The 21660-nt window shown below is 43.9% G+C and overlaps 1 protein-coding gene across 1 annotated transcript in view; it reads right to left on the bottom strand.

Moving 5' to 3' along the window:
• PEPD (peptidase D) overlaps window positions 1-21660 on the bottom strand; it is a 200076-nt gene that overhangs the window by 171301 nt on the left and 7115 nt on the right. Inside the window, 2 exon segments of the mRNA XM_075325191.1 lie at window positions 16868-16995; window positions 18258-18441. Coding sequence (XP_075181306.1) covers window positions 16868-16995; window positions 18258-18441 — 312 coding nt within the window.

Below are 21660 nucleotides of genomic sequence, written 5' to 3'. Positions count from 1 at the left end.
GAGCTGCCAGTTTTCTTCAGCAGGGGCTGACACCTTTGCTAGTAAAGTGCAGCTATGTTCATTTCAAAAGCAAAGGGTTTAGTTAAACCAATTACTAACATGGACAACTGAAAAGCGCCAATATTTGCATAAAACACACCGTAGCAGAGCTGCACTGATCATCTAGCAATTGCCAGATGGGCTGAAACCTATCCTGGACTGCTTTGACACTTGGTACCTCCCAATTTCTTTGTCAGAACTGTTTCTATGGCAATATGGGTTGGGTGGAAAATGGAAGGGGCGTGCTAAGCGCTCCCATAGGCTACTGCACTGCATGATGGAAATTGAAGTATCATACAGTAAACCTGGGGAGGGGAACAACACAGTGACAGGGCTGTATTGATCATCCTGCAAATGCCAGATGGGCTGGAACCTAACCTGGACTGCTTTGACACTTGGTACCTCCCAATTTCTTTGTCAGAACTGTTTCTATGGCAATATGGGTTGGGTGGAAAATGGAAGGGGCGTGCTAAGCGCTCTCTCACAGGCTACTGCATTGCATGATGGAACTTGAAGTATTAGCACACAGTAAGCCTGGGGAGGGGAAGAGATCGATGTCAACATCAGAGCTGCAGCTACCAAATGATGCTAACTGCATGGCAAAAGGTTTATATTACTACAGATTATAAATGTTCTGCAAATCCTGTAGTCACATCCAAAGCTTTTCATGCATTTTACAAACATATTGGAAAATAGCACAGGTCTACACAAAATATTTTTTGTAATCATCGCAGGTGACTTTGTACTTTTCTGAATCATCTTTTTGTCCTGATTTAGTTTTTCTGTAGCACGTATAGTTTCCATGGAGCAGCATCATTATTATAAGATGCAGGAAATATACTGGCTACATTAAGAAAACAGCAAAAAAATATCAGCAGAAATTAAAAGTGCTGACATTAGACTGTCGTTGATACGATTTTTCAGGGTTTTTCCTATATAACATCCAACAGTAATCTGCCATCATTGAGTCATTCCAAAAACCCTGGTAGCGGTGTTTCATTACTTTAATGTCCTGGTGAAACCGCTCGCCTTGTTCATCGCTTACATCCCCAAGATTTTGAGGGAAGAAATCTAAATGTGAATGCAAAAAGTGCATTTTCGGAGACATGCGACATCAAAGACATTCTCAACACCTTTAACATATTCTGGATGTCACGGGGTTCTTCTCCAGTATCATACAATCAACAGAGCGAGAGATGAGTGACAATCCGTTTATTCTAAGCAAGTCAGAAGGTCCATAAAAATAATACACCACACAGAGGGTAAAATAGTCCAGGAACACTGATTCAGTCCAGTAAGCCGCCCAACCTACACCCCACCTACTGTCTCCTCCCCAAAAACCCATAGAATGTAAGCCCGCAAGGGAAGGCCCTCTTCCCTCTGTACTAGTCTGTCTATTGCAACTTATATATGTATTCTGTATGTAACCCCCTTCTCATGTACAGCACCATGGAATCAATGGTTCTCTATATACAAATATTATTATTATTATTATTAATAATAAGCGAAAAATGTTTAGGTCTCTCTGGGGAGCAGCAGCTTCTCCCCCAGAGGATGAATCTTCCTGCTTGTCTCTTGTCCTTCTCCAGACAGACTGAATAATTGCCCCAAGTAAGCAGAGAGTTTGGGTGGATTCCAGCCCCCCTCCCCCACACATAGGGACAGAAGCACTGCAGGGGGTTATTAACCTGCAGACAGGACAAACAATACATAGAATGGACAGAGCACCACGCCTAAAATATGAACCTACACAAAATGATACAAAACCCATCACACCATCACACTGGAGCTTTATTTTTTCCTAAAATGTTTTCACAGATCCACTTGAAGCTTTTCCAAGAATTCCTTATCATTTAGAGTTCCTTCAAACACATCATCTCTCATAAGCTCTCTGATCTGAGGACCAACAAATCCCACATCCTTCAGTTTTGCTGGTGAAATGCTGGAGAATCTCTGTGAAATGTACTGGAACCCTGGTGAATTTGACTTTGGTTTTCACAAAGTTTTTAATCAATCCCAACTTTACATGTAGTGGAGGAAGAAAGATTTTTGTTGGAGAAACTAAAGGATTCTGCTGAACATTGTCTCTATCTGGAGCATAGAGGTTTCTCTGTCCCCAATCATAATGAACATAATGCTCTACTGTCCCATAAACACAGGAAGCAACAATATTGTATGAAACCTCCTTGTGTTTCCATAAGCACACCAATTACTGTCAAATCTCCACAGATATGCCATTGATGATGCTTATATTGTACTAGCTGTAGTACCCGGCATTGCCCAGGACTGTAACTGTCTCTCAGTCTCTTTCCCAGTCTCGGTCTGTCTCCCTGTCTGACTGTCTCTTACCCTTTCCCTGGCCCCGTCCCTTTCCCTGGCCCCGTCCCTTTCCCTGGCCCCGTCCCTTTCCCCGGCCCCGTCCCTTTCCCCGGCCCCGTCCCTTTCCCCGGCCCCGTCCCTTTCCCCGGCCCCGTCCCTTTCCCCGGCCCCGTCCCTTTCCCTGGCCCCGTCCCTTTCCCTGGCCCCGTCCCCGTCCCTGTCCCTTTCAGTCTCTGTCCCTGTCCACATTGTGACATGCCAACATTCTTCTGAAGTTCTGGTTGCATTGTGGCTCCTAGCTCCATTGACTTTAATGGAGGCAGGTTTTTTGCAGATAACTAAAGTGCAGGGTTAAAATTTCCCCTCAAAACATAGTCTGTAAGGTACCCGTAGTCAAACTGGGTGTCTGTGCAAAATTTTGTGATTGTACATGCAACGGTGCAGATTCCGTTAGCGGACATACATACATACACTTACATACATACATACATACATACATACATACATACATACATACACTCAGTTTTATATATTCGATCCAAAAGAACTGACAGATTTTCATAACTTTCCTTTAGATGGCATGCGTGAGCAATAGGGATTGATAGTTTCATATTTCCGTTTTGACGCAAAACTGCTTTCAAACTTCTCTGGGATGAGTCAAACAATCACCAATCTGCAACAAGATACTCTTGATTCAGTTCTTCCAAGAAGCCATTTACTTTGTTACAGTAAACCATTGCTCCATCAACTGGGAAAAAATTGTGTTAAAGTGTTACTTCTGTTTCGGTAATAACACACTTTCACATCATCATGAAGAAGATTCTTCTGTTTCAACCTAGATGCAAGAAGTTCAGGTTTATCTTTTGTCAATGAAAGGTCATTTAATTCATGTTGAGTGAAGCCTTCTGGCTGCTCCATCAGGTACATGGTCATCTTGCCTTGAGGTCTCCATGTCTTCGCCAGTAGCTTCAGCTCCATCCAATCCATACAATCATGGTATAGGACATATTACCTTTGCTGATTATTTTTTTTGTGTGTTGACCAGTGCAATTAAATAAAGACCATACAAGATGAAGCCAAATTGACTATTTCTAATACGACCGAAAGCACCGATGCCAGAAGACCGATGCAGAAACAAAACAGGTACTCCCAGACTGCGCTTTCTTATGTATTTGCAGATCTTGCAAGAAATATGAATTGTTGTCTTGTGGATTGGGGATAAAGCAGAAGTTATCAAGCAAGATGTTGCTGCATTTCTGTTCCTGACATTTAGATGCTGCTGGAAGGAATGATGTAAAAGTGTAAATATTGTCTGAAAGCTGTACATGAAGATGACCCAGGGGAACAGAAGCATTTCTAGTTCTTGCATCTGCCGGGAAAAAAAAATAAAAAAAATAAAAAAAATTCTTGAAAAGAGAAGGAGGCGCAGTCGTAAGATACAGAATGGGACAAGGTGACTGAGCAGCCAATTAGCGCCAAGTCAATTAGCGCCAATCAAGCGCTGCATTCCCAGAATGCTCAGAGTTTTGTCAAGTAAACAGATGGACTGTTCCGGATAGCTCTCCTCCTGTTTAGATTTTGTGGCAGCGAGAAGCGGAAACAGCAGGAACAGTGCGCAAGATGTCGCTGAATAATACATGCCGGCCGTCAAGTGACTTCACAAAGCAGGACGGGATAACAAAAAATAAATTAAGGAAGAAATTCACAACCCAAAAAAGGACAACGAATGACCTAAGAAGCTGAGCAAATCTTTACTAATTCATCATCTAACAGCTCCGTATGAACATCCTAAATAAACACCGCCACTATGTACAAGAATATAACTACTATAATACTGCCCGTATGTACAAGAATATAACTACTATAATACTGCCCCTATGTACAAGAACATAAATACTATAATACTGCCCTCTATGTACAAGAATATAACTACTATAATACTGTCCACTATGTACAAGAATATAACTACTATAATACTGCCCCCTATGTACAAGAATATAACTACTATAATACTGCCCCTATGTACAAGAATATAACTACTATAATACTGTCCACTATGTACAAGAATATAACTACTATAATACTGTCCACTATGTACAAGAATATAACTACTATAATACTGTCCACTATGTACAAGAATATAACTACTATAATACTGCTCCATATGTACAAGAATATAACTACTATAATACTGCCCCCTATGTACAAAATTTAACTACTATAATACTGCCCCAATGTACAAGAATATAACTACTATAATACTGCTACTATGTACAAGAATATAAGTAGTATAATACTGCTCCTATGTACAAGAATATAAGTAGTATAATACTGCCCCATATGTACAAGAATATAACTAGTATAATACTGCCCCTATGTACAAGAATATAACTACTATAATACTGACCCCTATGTACAAGAATAACACTAGTATAATACTGCTACTATGTACAAGAATAAAACTACTATAAAACTGCCCTCTATGTACAAAAATATAACTACTATAATACTGCCCCCTATAAACAAGAATATAACTACTATAATACTGCCCCTATGTACAAGAATATAACTACTATAATACTGTCCACTATGTACAAGAATATAACTACTATAATACTGTCCACTATGTACAAGAATATAACTACTATAATACTGCCCCCTATGTACAAGAATATAACTACAATAATACTGCCCCCTATGTACAAGAATATAACTACTATAATACTGCTCCTATGTACAAGAATATAAGTAGTATAATACTGCTCCTATGTACAAGAATAACACTATTATAATACTGCCCCCTATGTACAAGAATATAAGTAGTATAATACTGCCCCCTATGTACAAAAATATAACTACTATAATACTGCCCTCTATGTACAAAAATATAACTACTATAATACTGCTCCCTATGTATAAGAATATAACTACTATAATACTGCCCTTATGTACAAGACTATAACTGCTATAATACTGCCCCCTATAAACAAGAATATAACTACTATAATACTGCTCCCTATGTACAAGAATATAACTACTATAATACTGCCCCCTATGTACAAAAATGTAACTACTATAATACTGCCCCAATGTACAAGAATATAACTACTATAATACTGCCCCTATGTACAAGAATATAACTACTATAATACTGCCCCTATGTACAAGAATATAACTACTATAATACTGCTCCTATGTACAAGAATATAAGTAGTATAATACTGCTCCTATGTACAAGAATATAACTAGTATAATACTGCCCCTATGTACAAGAATATAACTACTATAATACTGACCCCTATGTACAAGAATAACACTAGTATAATACTGCTCCTATGTACAAGAATAAAACTACTACAAAACTGCCCTCTATGTACAAAAATATAACTACTATAATACTGCCCCCTATAAACAAGAATATAACTACTATAATACTGCCCCTATGTACAAGAATATAACTACTATAATACTGCCCCTATGTACAAGAATATAACTACTATAATACTGCCCCCTATGTACAAGAATATAACTACTATAATACTGCCCCCTATGTACAAGAATATAACTACTATAATACTGCTCCTATGTACAAGAATATAACTACTATAATACTGCCCCTATGTACAAGAATATAACTACTATAATACTGCCCCCTATGTACAAGAATATAACTACTATAATACTGCTCCTATGTACAAGAATATAAGTAGTATAATACTGCTCCTATGTACAAGAATATAACTAGTATAATACTGGCCCCTATGTACAAGAATAACACTAGTATAATACTGCCCCCTATGTACAAGAATATAACTAGTATAATACTGCCCCCTATGTACAAAAATATAACTACTATAATACTGCCCTCTATGTACAAAAATATAACTACTATAATACTGCTCCCTATGTATAAGAATATAACTGCTATAATACTGCCCCTATGTACAAGAATATAACTACTATAATACTGCTCCTATGTACAAGAATATAACTACTATAATACTGCTCCCTATGTACAAGAATATAACTGATATAATACTGCCCCTATGTGCAAGAATATAACTACTATAATACTGCTCCCTATGTACAAGAATATAACTACTATAATACTGCTCCCTATGTACAAGAATATAACTGATATAATACTGCCCCTATGTGCAAGAATATAACTACTATAATATTGCCCCTATGTACAGGAATAAAACTACTATAATACTGCCCCCTATGTACAAGAATATAACTATTATAATACTGTACTAATATAGGTAACTCAGGATCAGTAATGTAATGTATGTACACAGTGACTGCACCAGCAGAATAGTGAGTGCAGCTCTGGAGTATAATACAGGAGGTAACTCAGGATCAGTAATGTAATGTATGTACACAGTGACTGCACCAGCAGAATAGTGAGTGCAGCTCTGGAGTATAATACAGGATGTAACTCAGGATCAGTAATGTAATGTATGTACACAGTGACTGCACCAGCAGAATAGTGAGTGCAGCTCTGGAGTATAATACAGGAGGTAACTCAGGATCAGTAATGTAATGTATGTACACAGTGACTGCACCAGCAGAATAGTGAGTGCAGCTCTGGAGTATAATACAGGAGGTAACTCAGGATCAGTAATGTAATGTATGTACACAGTGACTGCACCAGCAGAATAGTGAGTGCAGCTCTGGAGTATAATACAGGAGGTAACTCAGGATCAGTAATGTAATGTATGTACACAGTGACTGCACCAGCAGAATAGTGAGTGCAGCTCTAGAGTATAATACAGGATGTAACTCAGGATCAGTAATGTAATGTATGTACACAGTGACTGCACCAGCAGAATAGTGAGTGCAGCTCTGGAGTATAATACAGGAGGTAACTCAGGATCATTTGTAATTGACACTTCAGTCCTTTTGGCACAGATTATACACGGGGACAGGTCCATGTTACTCTGCTTATACTTTACTCGAGCAACTAAAGAAAATTACCATTTTTAACATGAAGCAAATTAGAGGCTTGTAATATGAGGGGTGACAGCTCCACTTATCAAATGCATAACTCACCCTCATTTTTCCATTAGTGGATTACATGTATATAGCTATTAATGAGATCACTCGCATGTCTTCATGTAAAAGCGCAGGATGCATTTCCAATCACGCACTTAAAGATAATGATATTAAGAGCCGCTGAACCGATGCGACGCAGCAGCTGCTGCACAATATGTTGTACTTTCGGAATATCTCTAATCAATGTATTGAGTCATTCTGAAATTTAGAATTAATGAGAAGTAAATGGCAGCGCTATTTTAATTACACAAATTGCGGAAAACACGACCAAGTTAGTGGTTAATTTAATTCTTGGGAATTAGCCCCTTCTGTCCTCACCTGCTGGACCCCGGCCTGAGATGTGAATTATTTATTAGTGGCGGTAATCGGGAGCGGAGCGGGAGGAATCTGGCGACACTTGGTGTTAACGAAAGTGCAATGTGAATGTTTCCATAATCCTAGCGAGGCTCGCAGTTTAATATACAAATCCTGGTCTATGTGCGAAACGCGCAGGGGGATCAGGAGTCGTGCATGGGCAACCGTCCGTTCTTAAAGGAGCCTCATACCGTGGTGTTCTAGGAATACAGAGATAAGTGAGGGTCAGACACCCGGCTATCCACCGATCAGCTGTCAGCAGTATTATTAGCAGCCTGGTGTTAGCCGGGATGGCACACTGCGGAGTAGTCATTCTCACGCTCCACAGATCAGCTCCCATTGAAATGAGTAGGATCTGCAGTCCCCGAGAATGGATACACGCAGGGTATCGTACTCTTTTGGCTCCATAAACAGTGTTACACACCCGTTTTGGATCAGTGCTTTGCATCCCTCACCCCGGTCCGCTTAAATCTGTTGTGCTCCACTTCGTTGGGCCTTGCAGATGATCCAGTGTGATAACAATGATTAAATGTCTGATGTTCACATTGTACTGCAATAAATTTTTCACTTAAATATAAGCAATATATGTGGGAGTCGGAGTCGTTGAGTCGGAGCAAGGGAAATTGAGGAGTTGGAGTCGCAGGTTTGGCTTACCAACTCCACAACCCTGCTACAAACGCTCACAGGACACACACCTCTGTCTTGGTATAAAGACTTCAGTGTTCCTAAAGCCTGCTTTACACGTTGCAATTTCGCATACGATATCGTATGCGATTTGCAACGCCCCCATCGTATGTGTGGCATGTTCAATTTGTTGAACGTGTCGCACAAACAATTAACCCCGTCACATGTACTTACCCGTCCATACGACCTCAATGTGGGCGGCGAACATCCACTTCCTGGAGTGGGAGGGACGTTCGGCGTCACAGCGACGTCACGCGGCAGACGGCCAATAGAAGCGGAGGGGCGGAGATAAGCGCGACGTAAACATCCCGCCCACCTCCTTCCTTCCGCATTGCTGGCCGGGAGCCGCAGGACGCAGGTAAGATCTGTTCATCGTTCCTGGGGTGTCACACACTGCGATGTGCGCTACCCCGGGTACGATGAACAATCTGACGTGCAATTCTAGAGACAGGTACGATGTGTGTGCGATGAACGTTTTAACGTTCAATCACAATCGCACGTACCTGTCACACAATGTACCTTACGATGCCGGATGTGCGTCACTTACGACGTGACCCCGCCGACACATTGTAAGATACATTGCAGCGTGTAAAGCGGGCTTAAGACTATGGTCTCCAGGACATCTCCTGCCTGCGGTTTCCAGTATCTCAGCTACCTGTCTGGGGTCTCCAGAACATCTCCCTGCCTGCGGTTTCCAACATCATAGCTACATATCTGTGGTCTCCAGGACATATCCTGCCTGCGGTTTCCAGTATCTCAGCTACCTGTCTGCAGTCTCCAAAACATCTCCCTGGCTGCGGTTTCCAACATCTCAGCTGTTTGCGGTCTTAAGGACTTCTCCTACCTTCAGTCTCATGGATATCTGCTGCCTAACAGCAGTTTCCAGTATCTCAGCTACCTGTCTGCAGCTCCAGGACATCTCCTGCCTGTGGTTTCCAGTATCTCCGCTACCTGTCTGCAGTCTCCAAGACATCTATCTACCTGCAGTTTCCAGTATCTCAGCTACCTGTCTGCAGTCTCCAGGACATCTCCTGCCTGCGGTTTCCACTATCTCAGCTACCTGTCTGCGGTCTCCAGGACATCCTCTTCCTCCCTGCAGTTTCCAATATTTCAGCCACCTGCCTGCACTCTCCAGGACATCTCCTGCCTGCCTGTAGTCTTTGTGCTGATTAGGCCAAACCAGACCCTTTTTGAGGCTTCTTTGCAGCAATTTCACCATAAGGACCATGTCTCACATTCTCCTCTGGACAGTTGCTGTGGAGACGTGTCTGTTATTTGATGTCTGTGCATCATATATAAGTTCTGTTCTCTGAGATGCTGTCAAATTCCAATTTCAAGTGATAACCCTGAACTTATCCTCTGCAGCAGAGGTCATTCATGGCATTCCTTTCCTTGGACGGTCCTCATGAGAGACAGTTTCATCATAGTGATTTCTAGTTTTCATGACTTGAGGACGCCTTCAAAGTTCTAGCAACTTTCATGATTGACTGCACTTGGTAAAGTGTCGTTTATCTCTTACTCAAGTGGTTCTTGCCATTTTTTGGCTTAGAACAATTGTGGAAAAAGAACAAGCACTGTATGAACTGGGTAGCAACAGTGCCTCTGCAAAACACACCTAAGGGTCGTAAACACTTTCTGGAGGTCTGTGAGTTCACAGATGAACTCTTTATGAGGCGATCTGGCATTGGAAACCATTCCATGTGACAACCTGAGAAAATGCCAAGGGGATGTAAAAAAAAAAAAAAAAAAAAAAGTATATATTATATTTATATATTTTATTTTTTATATATATATATATATATATATATATATATATATATATATATATATATATATATATATATATATATATATATATATATATATATATATATATATATATAAAAAATATATAAATATTATAAAAAATATATAAATAGAAAATATATAAATATAATAAAAAAAAATATATAAATATAATTATATATATATATATATTATATTTATATATTTTATTTTTTATATATATATATATATATATATATATATATATATATATATATATATATATATATATATATATATATATATATATATATATATATAAAAAAATATATAAATATAATAAAAAATATATAAATAGAAAATATATAAATATAATAAAAAAAATATATAAATATAATATATATATATATAATTATATTTATATATTTTATTTTTTATATATATATATATAAGAAATAAAATATATAAATATAATAAAAAATTTATATATATATATATATATACATACACACACACACACTTTATATATATATTTATATTTATTTTTTTTATTTATTTTTTTATTTTATTTTTTTTTTTTTTTAAATTGGAGGCGGGTTCTTCTACGAGAACTTAAGTCTCTTTAGGCCAGTGTTATGAGATTGATATGGAACAACAAAAGACATAGAATATTATTGGGCTGCCCATTTAAGAAGGATCCTTTCCTGGGTCTCAAAATGGACAAATAGAGAAATTGTGGTTGGCTCCCATTCATCCAAACTCTTTGTTGTGGTCTGAACGCCCTTTTAGACCCTCAATTCCATTACTAGGTCCTATAACGTTTAATTTAGACATTTGGCATTCGTGTGTGACCAGGTTTGGGTTGAAGTCACCTAACTTGCCTATCCTTTAAATTTATCAACCTTTAATTCCCAATAGTCTGGACTCTCCTATGGCTCATCCCTGCATCTCGGTTGGGCTGTTCAGATTTGCAGAGTTGGTCGATGGGAAGTCTCTGGAGATGCACTCCTTTGATTGCAGTATTTTTCGGATTATAAGACGCACTTTTCCTCCCATAAATTTTGGAGGAAAATGAAGGGTGCGTCATAATCCAAATGTAGCTTACCGGGAGTTGGAGAATGCGCGCTGTGCTGACCGCGGGGCCCTGTGCTGGCCGCGGGGGGGCTGCGCTGGCTGTGTGGAGTAGAGCAATGCAGTGCAACAGGTGTCCTAGATGCTCTGTCGGCGGTGCGGGCTTCAAAGAAATGGAGCCCGGAGTCGGCGCGTGCGCAAGATGGAGCTCTCGGCTCATGATCTCATCTGCGCACACGCCGCCTCCAGCCCAGTTATCTCCCAACAGCGAACATAATGAAAATGGCGCCCAGAGGTGGCGCGTGCTCAGATGAGATCTCGGCTTGTCATTGAATCAATAGCTCAATCTGCACTCGCACCGGCCTCGGGTGCCATTTCTTTGAAGCGTGCATCACCGACAGAGCATCTGGGACACCCACCCCACTCCACACAGCCAGCACAGCCCCCACCGCAGCATTGCCCTACTCCACCACCGCCCCTTCCTCCTGTGATGCCGCACCAAACCAAAGCTGCACTCCATCAACCCCCCGGTAAACCACCAGATTGTAAGACGGAGCCCCCCCCCCCTTTTTTTTACGTCTAAATTAGGGGTGCGTCCTATAATCCAGTGCGTCTTACATACCGAAAAATATGGTATATAACATCTAATTTTTATTTATCTAACCGTGTGTTTTTCCAGTAAATACAGATTAAATCCTCTCTTTTTGGCTCTTTTTACCGGCCAACTGAGTTGGCAAAGTTGTGTAGAGGAGGTGTCTCTGCCAAGGGATTGATCTCCGCCATCAATAAACTGATAAATACTACTCGGGGCGAGGTATTCATACAGTACAGACCAAAAGTTTGGACACACCTCATTCAAAGAGTTTTCTTTATTTTCAGGACTCTGAAAAATGTAGATTCCCATTGAAGGCATCAAAACTATGAAGTAACACATGTGGAATGAAATACTTAACAATAAAGTGTGAAACAACTGAAAATATGTCTTATATTCTAGGTTCTTCAAAGTAGCCACCTTTTGCTTTGATTAATGCTTTGCACACTCTTGGTGTTCTCTTGATGAGCTTCAAGAGGTCGTCACCAGAAATGGTTTTCCAACAGTCTTGAAGGAGTTCCCAGAGATGTTTAGCACTTGTTGGCCCTTTTGCCTTCACTCTGCGGTCCAGCTCACTCCAAACCATCTCGATTGGGTTCAGGTCTGGTGACTGTGGAGGCCAGGTCATCTGGCGTAGCGCCCCATCACTCTCCTTCTTAGTCAAATAGCCCTTACACAGCCTGGAGGTGTGTTTGGGGTCATTGTCCTGTTGAGAAGTAAATGATGGTCCAACTAAACGCAAACCGGATGGAATAGCACGCCGCTGCAAGATGCTGTGGTAGCCATGCTGGTTCTGTATGCCTTCAATTTTGAATAAATCCCCAACAGTGTCACCAGCAAAGCCCCCCCCCCCCCAATCACACCTCCTCCTCCATGCTTCACGGTGGGAACCAGCCATGTAGAGTCCATCTGTTCACCTTTTCTACAAAGACACGGTGGTTGGATCCAAAGACCTCAAATTTGGACTCATCAGAACAAAACACAGATTTCCACTGGTCTAATGTCCATTCCTTGTGTTCTTTAGCCCAAACAAGTCTCTTCTGCTTGTTCCTGTCCTTAGCAGTGGTTTGCTAGCAGCTATTTTACCATGAAGGCCGGCTGCACAAAGTCTCCTCTTAACAGATGAGAAGGTGTGTCCAAACTTTTGGTCTGTACTGTCTATGATTAGGTGGGAGTCCTCCTTGGGGAGGGAGCCATCACCAAGGATCTGGCAGACTATTTGGAGCAGAGGAGCTAAATCATCAATATTAGACACTGATGTTCAGGTCTCACACCCCGGAGCTACTACATGAGCCGGACCCCTCAGCTCCCCAATGTCTGCTGGCGCTGTGGTTCATCCGTGGGCACATTGCCCCATATTTTCTGGTTCTGTCCAAGACTTCTGGGGTTTTGGGACTCAGTTAAATCTATGATCCAGAAGGGATTATACACTGAGATAATTTTGGATCCTCTGATTTATATCCTTAATGTTGTCCCTAAGGGAAAGGAGAAAAAAATCCTCCAAATTGCTTTTGCATATCTTAATAGTTGCCAGGTGCACGATTGCTCTTTACAGGAGGAAAATTTTACCCCCTTCCTACCAGGGCTTTCTAAGTAGAATTTCTGATTTACGGAGGATGAAATACCTGACGGCTATCCTTAATGTGAAGGTGGGCTCGCTGGGCCACAGGGGGAGCAGGGCTTACCCTTTAGTTGGAGGGACTTAAGTAAGCGCTTGCCAGAAGGCGGACACCAGGTACCACTCCCAGAGCAGTGACCGGGATTGCGGCAGCTGACTCCCAGAACAGGAGACCAACTCCGGTACAAACAGAGGTGAAGGTGAGCACAGCCAGGATGGCTAAGGCTGGCAGGAAAGTAGGAACGGAAAGGTATTGTGGGCACAGCAGAGCCTGATAGGTATGGGAAGGCGGACCCAGGAATAGGTAACAGGGCAGGAGTACGGAACCTGACAACTAGTTAGCACCTAGATGCGCAGGCACCTCCCCTAGTGGGAAGATGCCTTAAGTACCTAGTGCCTCTCGGACATAGGCTGAGAGGTACTGTAACGCCTGCCTGGATCTACAGACTCATACGGGCTGAAATTGACAGGCTTGAGGGAAGCAACTCACCAAGTAGGACCCCTAGAACCCTGAAACCCTTTAACCCCTATACAGGGATTTGGAATTACACAGGGCCCCGGTGATACCTACCTGTGGAAGGCTGCAGACCCATGAAAGTAGTAGTCAGGCAGGGTCGAACCGGGAAATGCAAAAAAAAGGGACAGAATCAGCAGGTAAGAACGTAATCAGAAAACAAAGCAGAGGTCAAATCCGGATCGGGCAGCAAGGTACATAAACAGCAGGCAGAAGAGTAGTCAGAACACCAGAATCACTAAACAGAACAGGGTGGGATAGGAACCAGAAATACAGAACTATCTCTGGCAATGGTCAGCAGACAGGAGGGGAAATAAGAAGGGTGTGGTGTCTTCCCATTGGTTGTAGCTGAATGATGGTAACTTCAGCTGGAAGACACACGCCACCTACAGTCAGCCAGTGGTACTGCAGATTCCAAGGAAACCCAGCCCAGTGGATGAGCGGAGCCTGCGCCCACCAGCGCCGCTGGCATCGACTCCTCACCCATCACCAGCACCATCCAAGGCAGGAACACGGCGTCGCCTGGTGATCGAAGTAGAAGTCGCTGGAGCAGACTCCGGTGGGGACGTTAACAGGCACATCCGGAAAATGGCGTGGCAGCCCTTTAATAAGCGGTCACGTGTGCTCTAAGCTTACTCCTGGGGAAGCTGTGCTGCGTGCACAGGCCCTCAGGAGGAAGAGGAAGCCATAGGACTGCGGGAAAGGACGCCGCCCGGCAACGCCGGTGAGTGAGCCGGTGTCCCTACTAGGGAGATACAGAGTAGCGCAGGGACACCGGCACTACAAATATCATTATGTGATTTCTTGTTTGACAATTTATATTTAAGGGGTGTAACCTTTGGGTCCCTGGAGGACCCTTATTGTTGCTTATTACATACCGTATTTTTCGGACCATAAGACGCACTTTTTTTCCCCCAAATGTTGGGGGAAAGTTGGGGGTGCGTCTTATGGTCTGACTATAGGGCTGCGGCTGTGAATGAGGGTGCTGCAGGTCATCGGGGGCACGAGCAGGCAGCAGCAGCGCCTGCTCGTGACCACGTGGGCCCGCTCATTACATGTGCACGCCCATCCTCCCGCCCATCTCTCAGCGCAGAAGCCGGCGCTGACAGATGGGCGGAAGGATGAGCGGGGACGCGCGCATTGCAAAGAGCCGGCCGCATGATCACCCCTGGCAATTACAGCCTGGAGTGATCATGTGCGGCTGTATTCACTGCCCCCCGCGCGTCATTACCAGCGCGGGGTGCAGTGAATCAGTGTACTCACCCGTCCCCGTGTGTGGAGCCCCCCCCTGCTGCACGCGATGTCTTCCTGTCTGTGCCGGTCAGCTGATCTGTGCTGTGCCGGTCAGCTGATCTGTCCTGAGCCGGTCAGCTGATCGGCACAGACAGGAAGACATCGCGATGCAGCAGGGGAACGGCTCCACACACACAGGTCAGCGTGCCAGAGAGGAAGATGTGATCGGTGCTGCAGGGAGTGAGGAAAAGGTGAGTATAAACATTTATTTTTTTCTCTGTGCTATAGGATACAGGCCATATACCAGGATGGTATATGAGCACGATGGGAGTATATGAGCAGGCAGGATGGGGGGGGATGTGAACAGGCTGGATGGGGGGGGCATGTGAACAGGCTGGATGGGGGGGCATGTGAACAGGCTGGATGGGGGGGCATGTGAACAGGCTGGATGGGGGGGGCATGTGAACAGGCTGGATGGGGGGGGCATGTGAACAGGCTGGATGGGGGGGGCATGTGAACAGGCTGGATGGGGGGGGCATGTGAACAGGCTGGATGGGGGGGGCATGTGAACAGGCTGGATGGGGGGGGCATGTGAACAGGCTGGATGGGGGGGGCATGTGAACAGGCTGGATGGGGGGGGCATGTGAACAGGCTGGATGGGGGGGGCATGTGAACAGGCTGGATGGGGGGGCATGTGAACAGGCTGGATGGGGGGGCATGTGAACAGGCTGGATGGGGGGGCATGTGAACAGGCTGGATGGGGGGGCATGTGAACAGGCTGGATGGGGGGGCATGTGAACAGGCTGGATGGGGGGGCATGTGAACAGGCTGGATGGGGGGGGGTATGTGAACAGGCTGGATGGGGGGGGGGTATGTGAACAGGATGGATGGGGGTTTATAGCAGGATCATATACAAGGCAAGAGGATCATTACCAGGATGGGGTACCTTAGTAGAGAATTTGGGGACATTACCCCCATAACAGTGTCAGCAGCAGATCCTCGCCCTATAACAGTGTGTCATGACCACATTTTTTGCTTAAAGTTTTATTTTCCCATTTTCCTCCTCTAAAACCAGGGTGCGTCTTATAGTCCGGTGCGTCTTATAGTCCGAAAAATACGGTATTTCTATTGGGATTATCTCACCCTTTATATGCAAAAATTACTAGTAAGTCTGTTGTATTTCTCATTTGTAATCCTTTTACAAATTTTAATAAAAACTACAGTTAAAAAAAGTTACATAAGTATCATATCCCCATTGGTCGGTGTGAAAATTAACAAAATTACTATTAATTTTATTTTTAATAAAGATCTTGATATGAAAAAAAAAAAATGCAACTCTGAAAAATGTTTAAAAAAAAGTTTTGTAATACATAAACCTTTAAGAAGAAACGTTCAGATAATGAGCCAATACTGCACATTTCATCGGAACCCATTTCTATTTTGCATGCGTCCAGCGGAGCGGACCTCCAAAGAACCAAAGCAGTGACAGTGCGGGTGCGGGCGACTGTTCTGGCACTATAGGGCTGTATATTCCCCGGAGCTAGATGGCTATGCTATTCACAGCTCCAGCTCTGGCTGCACCTAAAATACAAACTTAATGATAGAAGTTAATATTTCTTACTTCCCCATCCACACGGCGTAGCTCTCCGGGAGTTTTGGCACAAAAACGATTGATTTCCCAGAATTGACATCAATGGCTCCGTAGCACCCCGACTCTGTCACTCCAAAAGCCCAGTGAAAGAAGGACTCCTGAGGGATAAATAAGGAGTATAGTGAAACTATGAATATAAGATACAGTGTATATACCGTATTTTTCAGATTATAAGACGCACTTTTCCTCCCAAAAAGGGAGAAAAGTGAGGGCCGAGTCTTATAATCCAAATGTAGCTTACCACAGGTTGTGGAGAGGGGTAGCAGGAGGCAAAGGCTATGCTGCGGCGGCCGGGGCTGCGGCGGCCGGGCCGGGGCTGCGGCGGCCGGGCCGGGGCTGCGGCGGCCGGGCCGGGGCTGCGGCGGCCGGGCCGGGGCTGCGGCGGCCGGGCCGGGGCTGCGGCGGCCCACTGATCTCCCACCAACAGACTTCAGGAAAATAGCGCCCAGAGATGGTGTGTGCGCAGATGAGATCTTGGCTCGTCATTGAGCCAAGAGCTCAATCTGCACATGCGCCGATGGGCGCCATCATTTGAAGCCCTCACCTCCCACAGTCCAAGGCCAGCCACCACAGCTGCCCCAACACAGCTACCCCAGAACCAGCACAGCCGACAGTTTCTGGGACAGCATCTAGGACACCCACTGCACCGCCCGCAGCATCGCCCTGCTCCACCACCGCCCCTGCCTCACCACCTCGGCCACCACCCTGCGGTAAGACACCACCGGATAATAAGAAAGACCCCCTTTTTTTCCTCTAAATTTGGGGTGCATCTTATCAACCGTAAAATATGGTATATATACATATTGCAGAAAAGAAAAATCTCAACAGTTAATGGATCCGTATGGGAGGGATACAACCGGGTTCTGTCAAAAATAGCAGATTAGCCATTAGGACCCAATGAAAGTCAAGAATTGGCTGATAAGCAATGTAATAGTATTACTTAGATGGTATGGCGCCACCTGGTGTTCAAAGTGTATATCAATGTGCACGTCCACATACTGAACAGAGTGCTGTTGGTCGCACATGCTCAGTCACGTATCGGTATACAGATCCTCTGTTCTCTGCAGAGTCACAAAGAGTAACTGCTTTCTGCTAGCTCATTAGGGAAGAAGCAGAACTTCTGCAGTGCATGACAGTATAGCGGAGAAGGCTGCCTCTATATCAGCTTCCAGAGGGGGAAGAAGACTGATTCTTCTTAGAGCCTACCTCCAGCAGTACAGAGGGAGACATGGAATAATAAAATGTTTTACAGACTCACTATAAGCTTGGCTTTGGGTATAAAAATTATAATATAACTAATCCTATAGCTATAACCAGTGTTGATGGAAAGTCCCATCAACGACTATAAAAGAACGCTCACCTGACGGAAGAGGACGCCGGTGTCTGTGCAGTATCTATTGGTCTCCTCTCCTCCTTGTAAGACCACGATGGCATCTTTGGGGACATCGGGGTTGTTCCTCAGTCTGTCGCACAGACGTTTTCGGTTCAGGGCGAACAGAGCAGCGGGCACTCTGAGCGTTTCATTTCCCAGCCAATACGATGGTCTACGGAGGGACGACAAAGCGACAAGGATGAATATTCACGGTTAATGGAAGGGAAGATAAATACCAAAAAGATAAATTACCATATAGATAAACTAATTCTACAGCGGACGGACCTATGCAAGCAGCAACTTGTATCTCAGCTTCCTTAAAGGGGGTTTTCCAGTACCACGATATTGATGACCTACCTTTAGGATAGGTCGTCACTATCAGATCGGTGGAGTTCCGACACTTGACACCAGCACCAATAGGTAATTAGCACCTCCGACAGATGACGGATGTAAACAGCATACCAATAGGAACAGCACAGCGCCAAACACTATGTAGTGGCCACTTCTGGGTACTGCAGCTCAGCTCCCATCCTCAATAGTGTAGCACTTAGCAAGGTCTATCAATCTCAACACTTCATTCAATCCTGACGGCAGTGATACAGAATGGAGGATCCCTGCTCTAGTGATAGGTGGAAAAAAGACCTTTAAAGCGCACCAATCACTAGGATTTTCCTATATAACCTAATGTCAGTGCTATAGTGGCACTATCAGGCTGATTCTATACATACCTTTAGTTGTCAGCTCGGATGTATAGGTTTTGAAACACAAGCAAGTAAAGTTAGTAAAATCAGCAGCTTGTTGAGTGACAGCAGCTGATAGCTGGGGGGTATTCATAGTTATCCCCCCTCCCCCTGTAATTTATGCTAATTCTATTATACAATTGTTTTATTTTGTGACTAAAAAGGACCTGTGCTGATGTCATACCCTTGTGACCAGAAGGGGTGGGGCCTCAGCCAACAGAAAAATGTTGCTTCCTGGTATCAGCTATGTTAGCTAAGGCCCCGCCCCTTCTAGTCACATGGGTATGACATCAGCACAGGTCCTTTTAGTCACAAAGTAAAAGGATTGTATAATAGAATTAGCATAAATAACAGGGGGAAGGGGATATCTATGAATACCCACCCCAGCTGCTATCACTCAACAAGCTGCTGATTCTACAAACTTTACTTGCTTGTGTTTCCAAACCTATACATCTGAGCTGACAACTAAAGGTATGTATAGAATCAGCCTGATCGTGCCAGTATAGCACTGGCTTTAGGTTACCGTATATAGGAAAATCCTGGTGATTGGTTCCCTTTAAAGGACTATTCCCACCCATCACTGGAGCAGGGATCCTCCGTTCTTTATCACTGCCGTCAGAATTGAATGAAGTGTCTAGCTTGATGGAAATTGCATGGGAGGGTATTGCATGAGATTTCTTAAAATGCTGCCAAGGAGATCCGCAGCGTAAACTAATAGCAGCTGCGGGTTTGAGATTTGCAAAGTGTTAATTTAAAATGTGAATGTTGGTTGCAAATTTCACTTTTTGCAATGCAAACGATAAAACGTGCGGTTCCCACGTTCCGGGTATCTGCAGCGATAAATGCCTTAGAGCAGGGCCGCCACCAGGGGAGGACAAACAGGACTCTAGTCCGGGGCCCCAACAGAAGGGGCGCCCCTTCACGTTTCATTTATTGGCTTACAAACCAGGGGCGCCGCGTAACTACCGCGGTCGCAGCAGGGGTCGTCTGCGCCACTCAGTGCGATGGTGCCCGGGGCCCGTACACAGGCCCGCGGCCCCCGGAGTTGCGACCGCAGCTGACTCACCCTCTCCGCAATGAGGAAAGAGTCAGTGCTACACTTGTTTATTGTTTTATTCAATGAGTGCGTGGTGGGGGCAATATAAGGCTGCGTTATACTGTATAGAGTGCAATGTATGAGGCTGGAGTGTAATATAGAGGACTGTTGGGGGGAGTATTATACTATATGGGGTGCATTCTACTACATGGAGGACTAGTATAGGGATGCATCTTACTATATGGAGGACTATGCGAGTGCATCATACTATATGGGGGACTATGGGGGCTGCATTAAACTGTATAGAGTGCTATGTCTGAGGCTGGAGTATAATATAGAGGACTGTTGGGGAGCATTATACTATATGGGGTGCATTCTACTATATGGAGGACTAGTATAGGGGTGCATCTTACTATATGGAGGACTATGCATCATACTATATGGGGGCTGCATTATACTGCATAGAGTGCTATGTATGAGGCTGGAGTGTAATATAGAGGAGTGTTGGGGAGCATTATACTATATGGGGTGCATTCTACTCTATGGAGGACTAGTATGAGGGTGCATCATACTATATGGGGGACTATGCGAGTGCATCATACTATATGGGGGACTATGGGGGCTGCATTATACTGTATAGAGTGCTATGTCTGAGGCTGGAGTATAATATAGAGGACTGTTGGGGGCAGCATTATACTATATGGGGTGCATTCTACTATATGGAGGACTAATATGGGGGTGCATCATACTATATGGGGGACTATGTGAGTGCATCATACTATATGGGGGATTATGGGGGCTGCATTATACTGTATAGAGTGCCATGTATGAGGCTGGAGTGTAATATAGAGGACTGTTGGGGGGAGCATTCTACTATATGGGGTGCATTCTACTATATGGAGGACTAGTATGGGGTGCATCATACTATATAGGGGGACTATGTGAGTGCATCATACTATATGGGGGACTATGGGGGCTGCATTATACTATATGGGGGGGGGGGACAGTGGATGGTGTGAGGGGTGGAGGTGGAGCTGGGGTGGAGTCTCAAGGGTGCCTCAAAATTATGCTAGTCAGGGGCCCTGAAATTCTTAGTGACAGCCCTGTTTAGAGGAGATGCAACGTGGGAATGCAAAATGCTAGTGAAAATGCTGGTACATAGACATTGAGGAATTGCTCTTTAAGCAATTATCTAATAGTGGAAGTTGACTGGACACTTTGAGTTCCCCCTTCTGCAGTCACACAGAGGTCAGGTCTGTGGCTATGCTGTCCTCCCCGCTATGAGATGTAAGAACATTGCAAACCACACAGAAGTCGCAGACTAGTGTTTTTATATAGGTTGGGTCAGTCCCTGTTACGCAAGTGTCCATATTGCACGAGGTGCGTGATCTATGCAAGGGTCGCTCAGGGACACAGATGTCCGTCCGTCCGGATGTCCTAATAATGAATCTTGTCATTAGGGACACTGCGGCAGCCTCCAGCAGTACTATACAGGGGTCCGGCAGCAGATCAATCTCCTCCGGGGAAACACTAAAGACACTTCTGAAAATGTATCAAACTGGCGAAACACCTGACTTTCTGGATACATTTTACTACATATTGTCTGGATTTGTCA

This window comes from Anomaloglossus baeobatrachus, chromosome 10 (genome assembly GCF_048569485.1).
Source record: "Anomaloglossus baeobatrachus isolate aAnoBae1 chromosome 10, aAnoBae1.hap1, whole genome shotgun sequence".
NCBI lineage: Eukaryota > Metazoa > Chordata > Amphibia > Anura > Aromobatidae > Anomaloglossus > Anomaloglossus baeobatrachus.
This window is presented reverse-complemented; position numbering and strand designations above follow the sequence as displayed.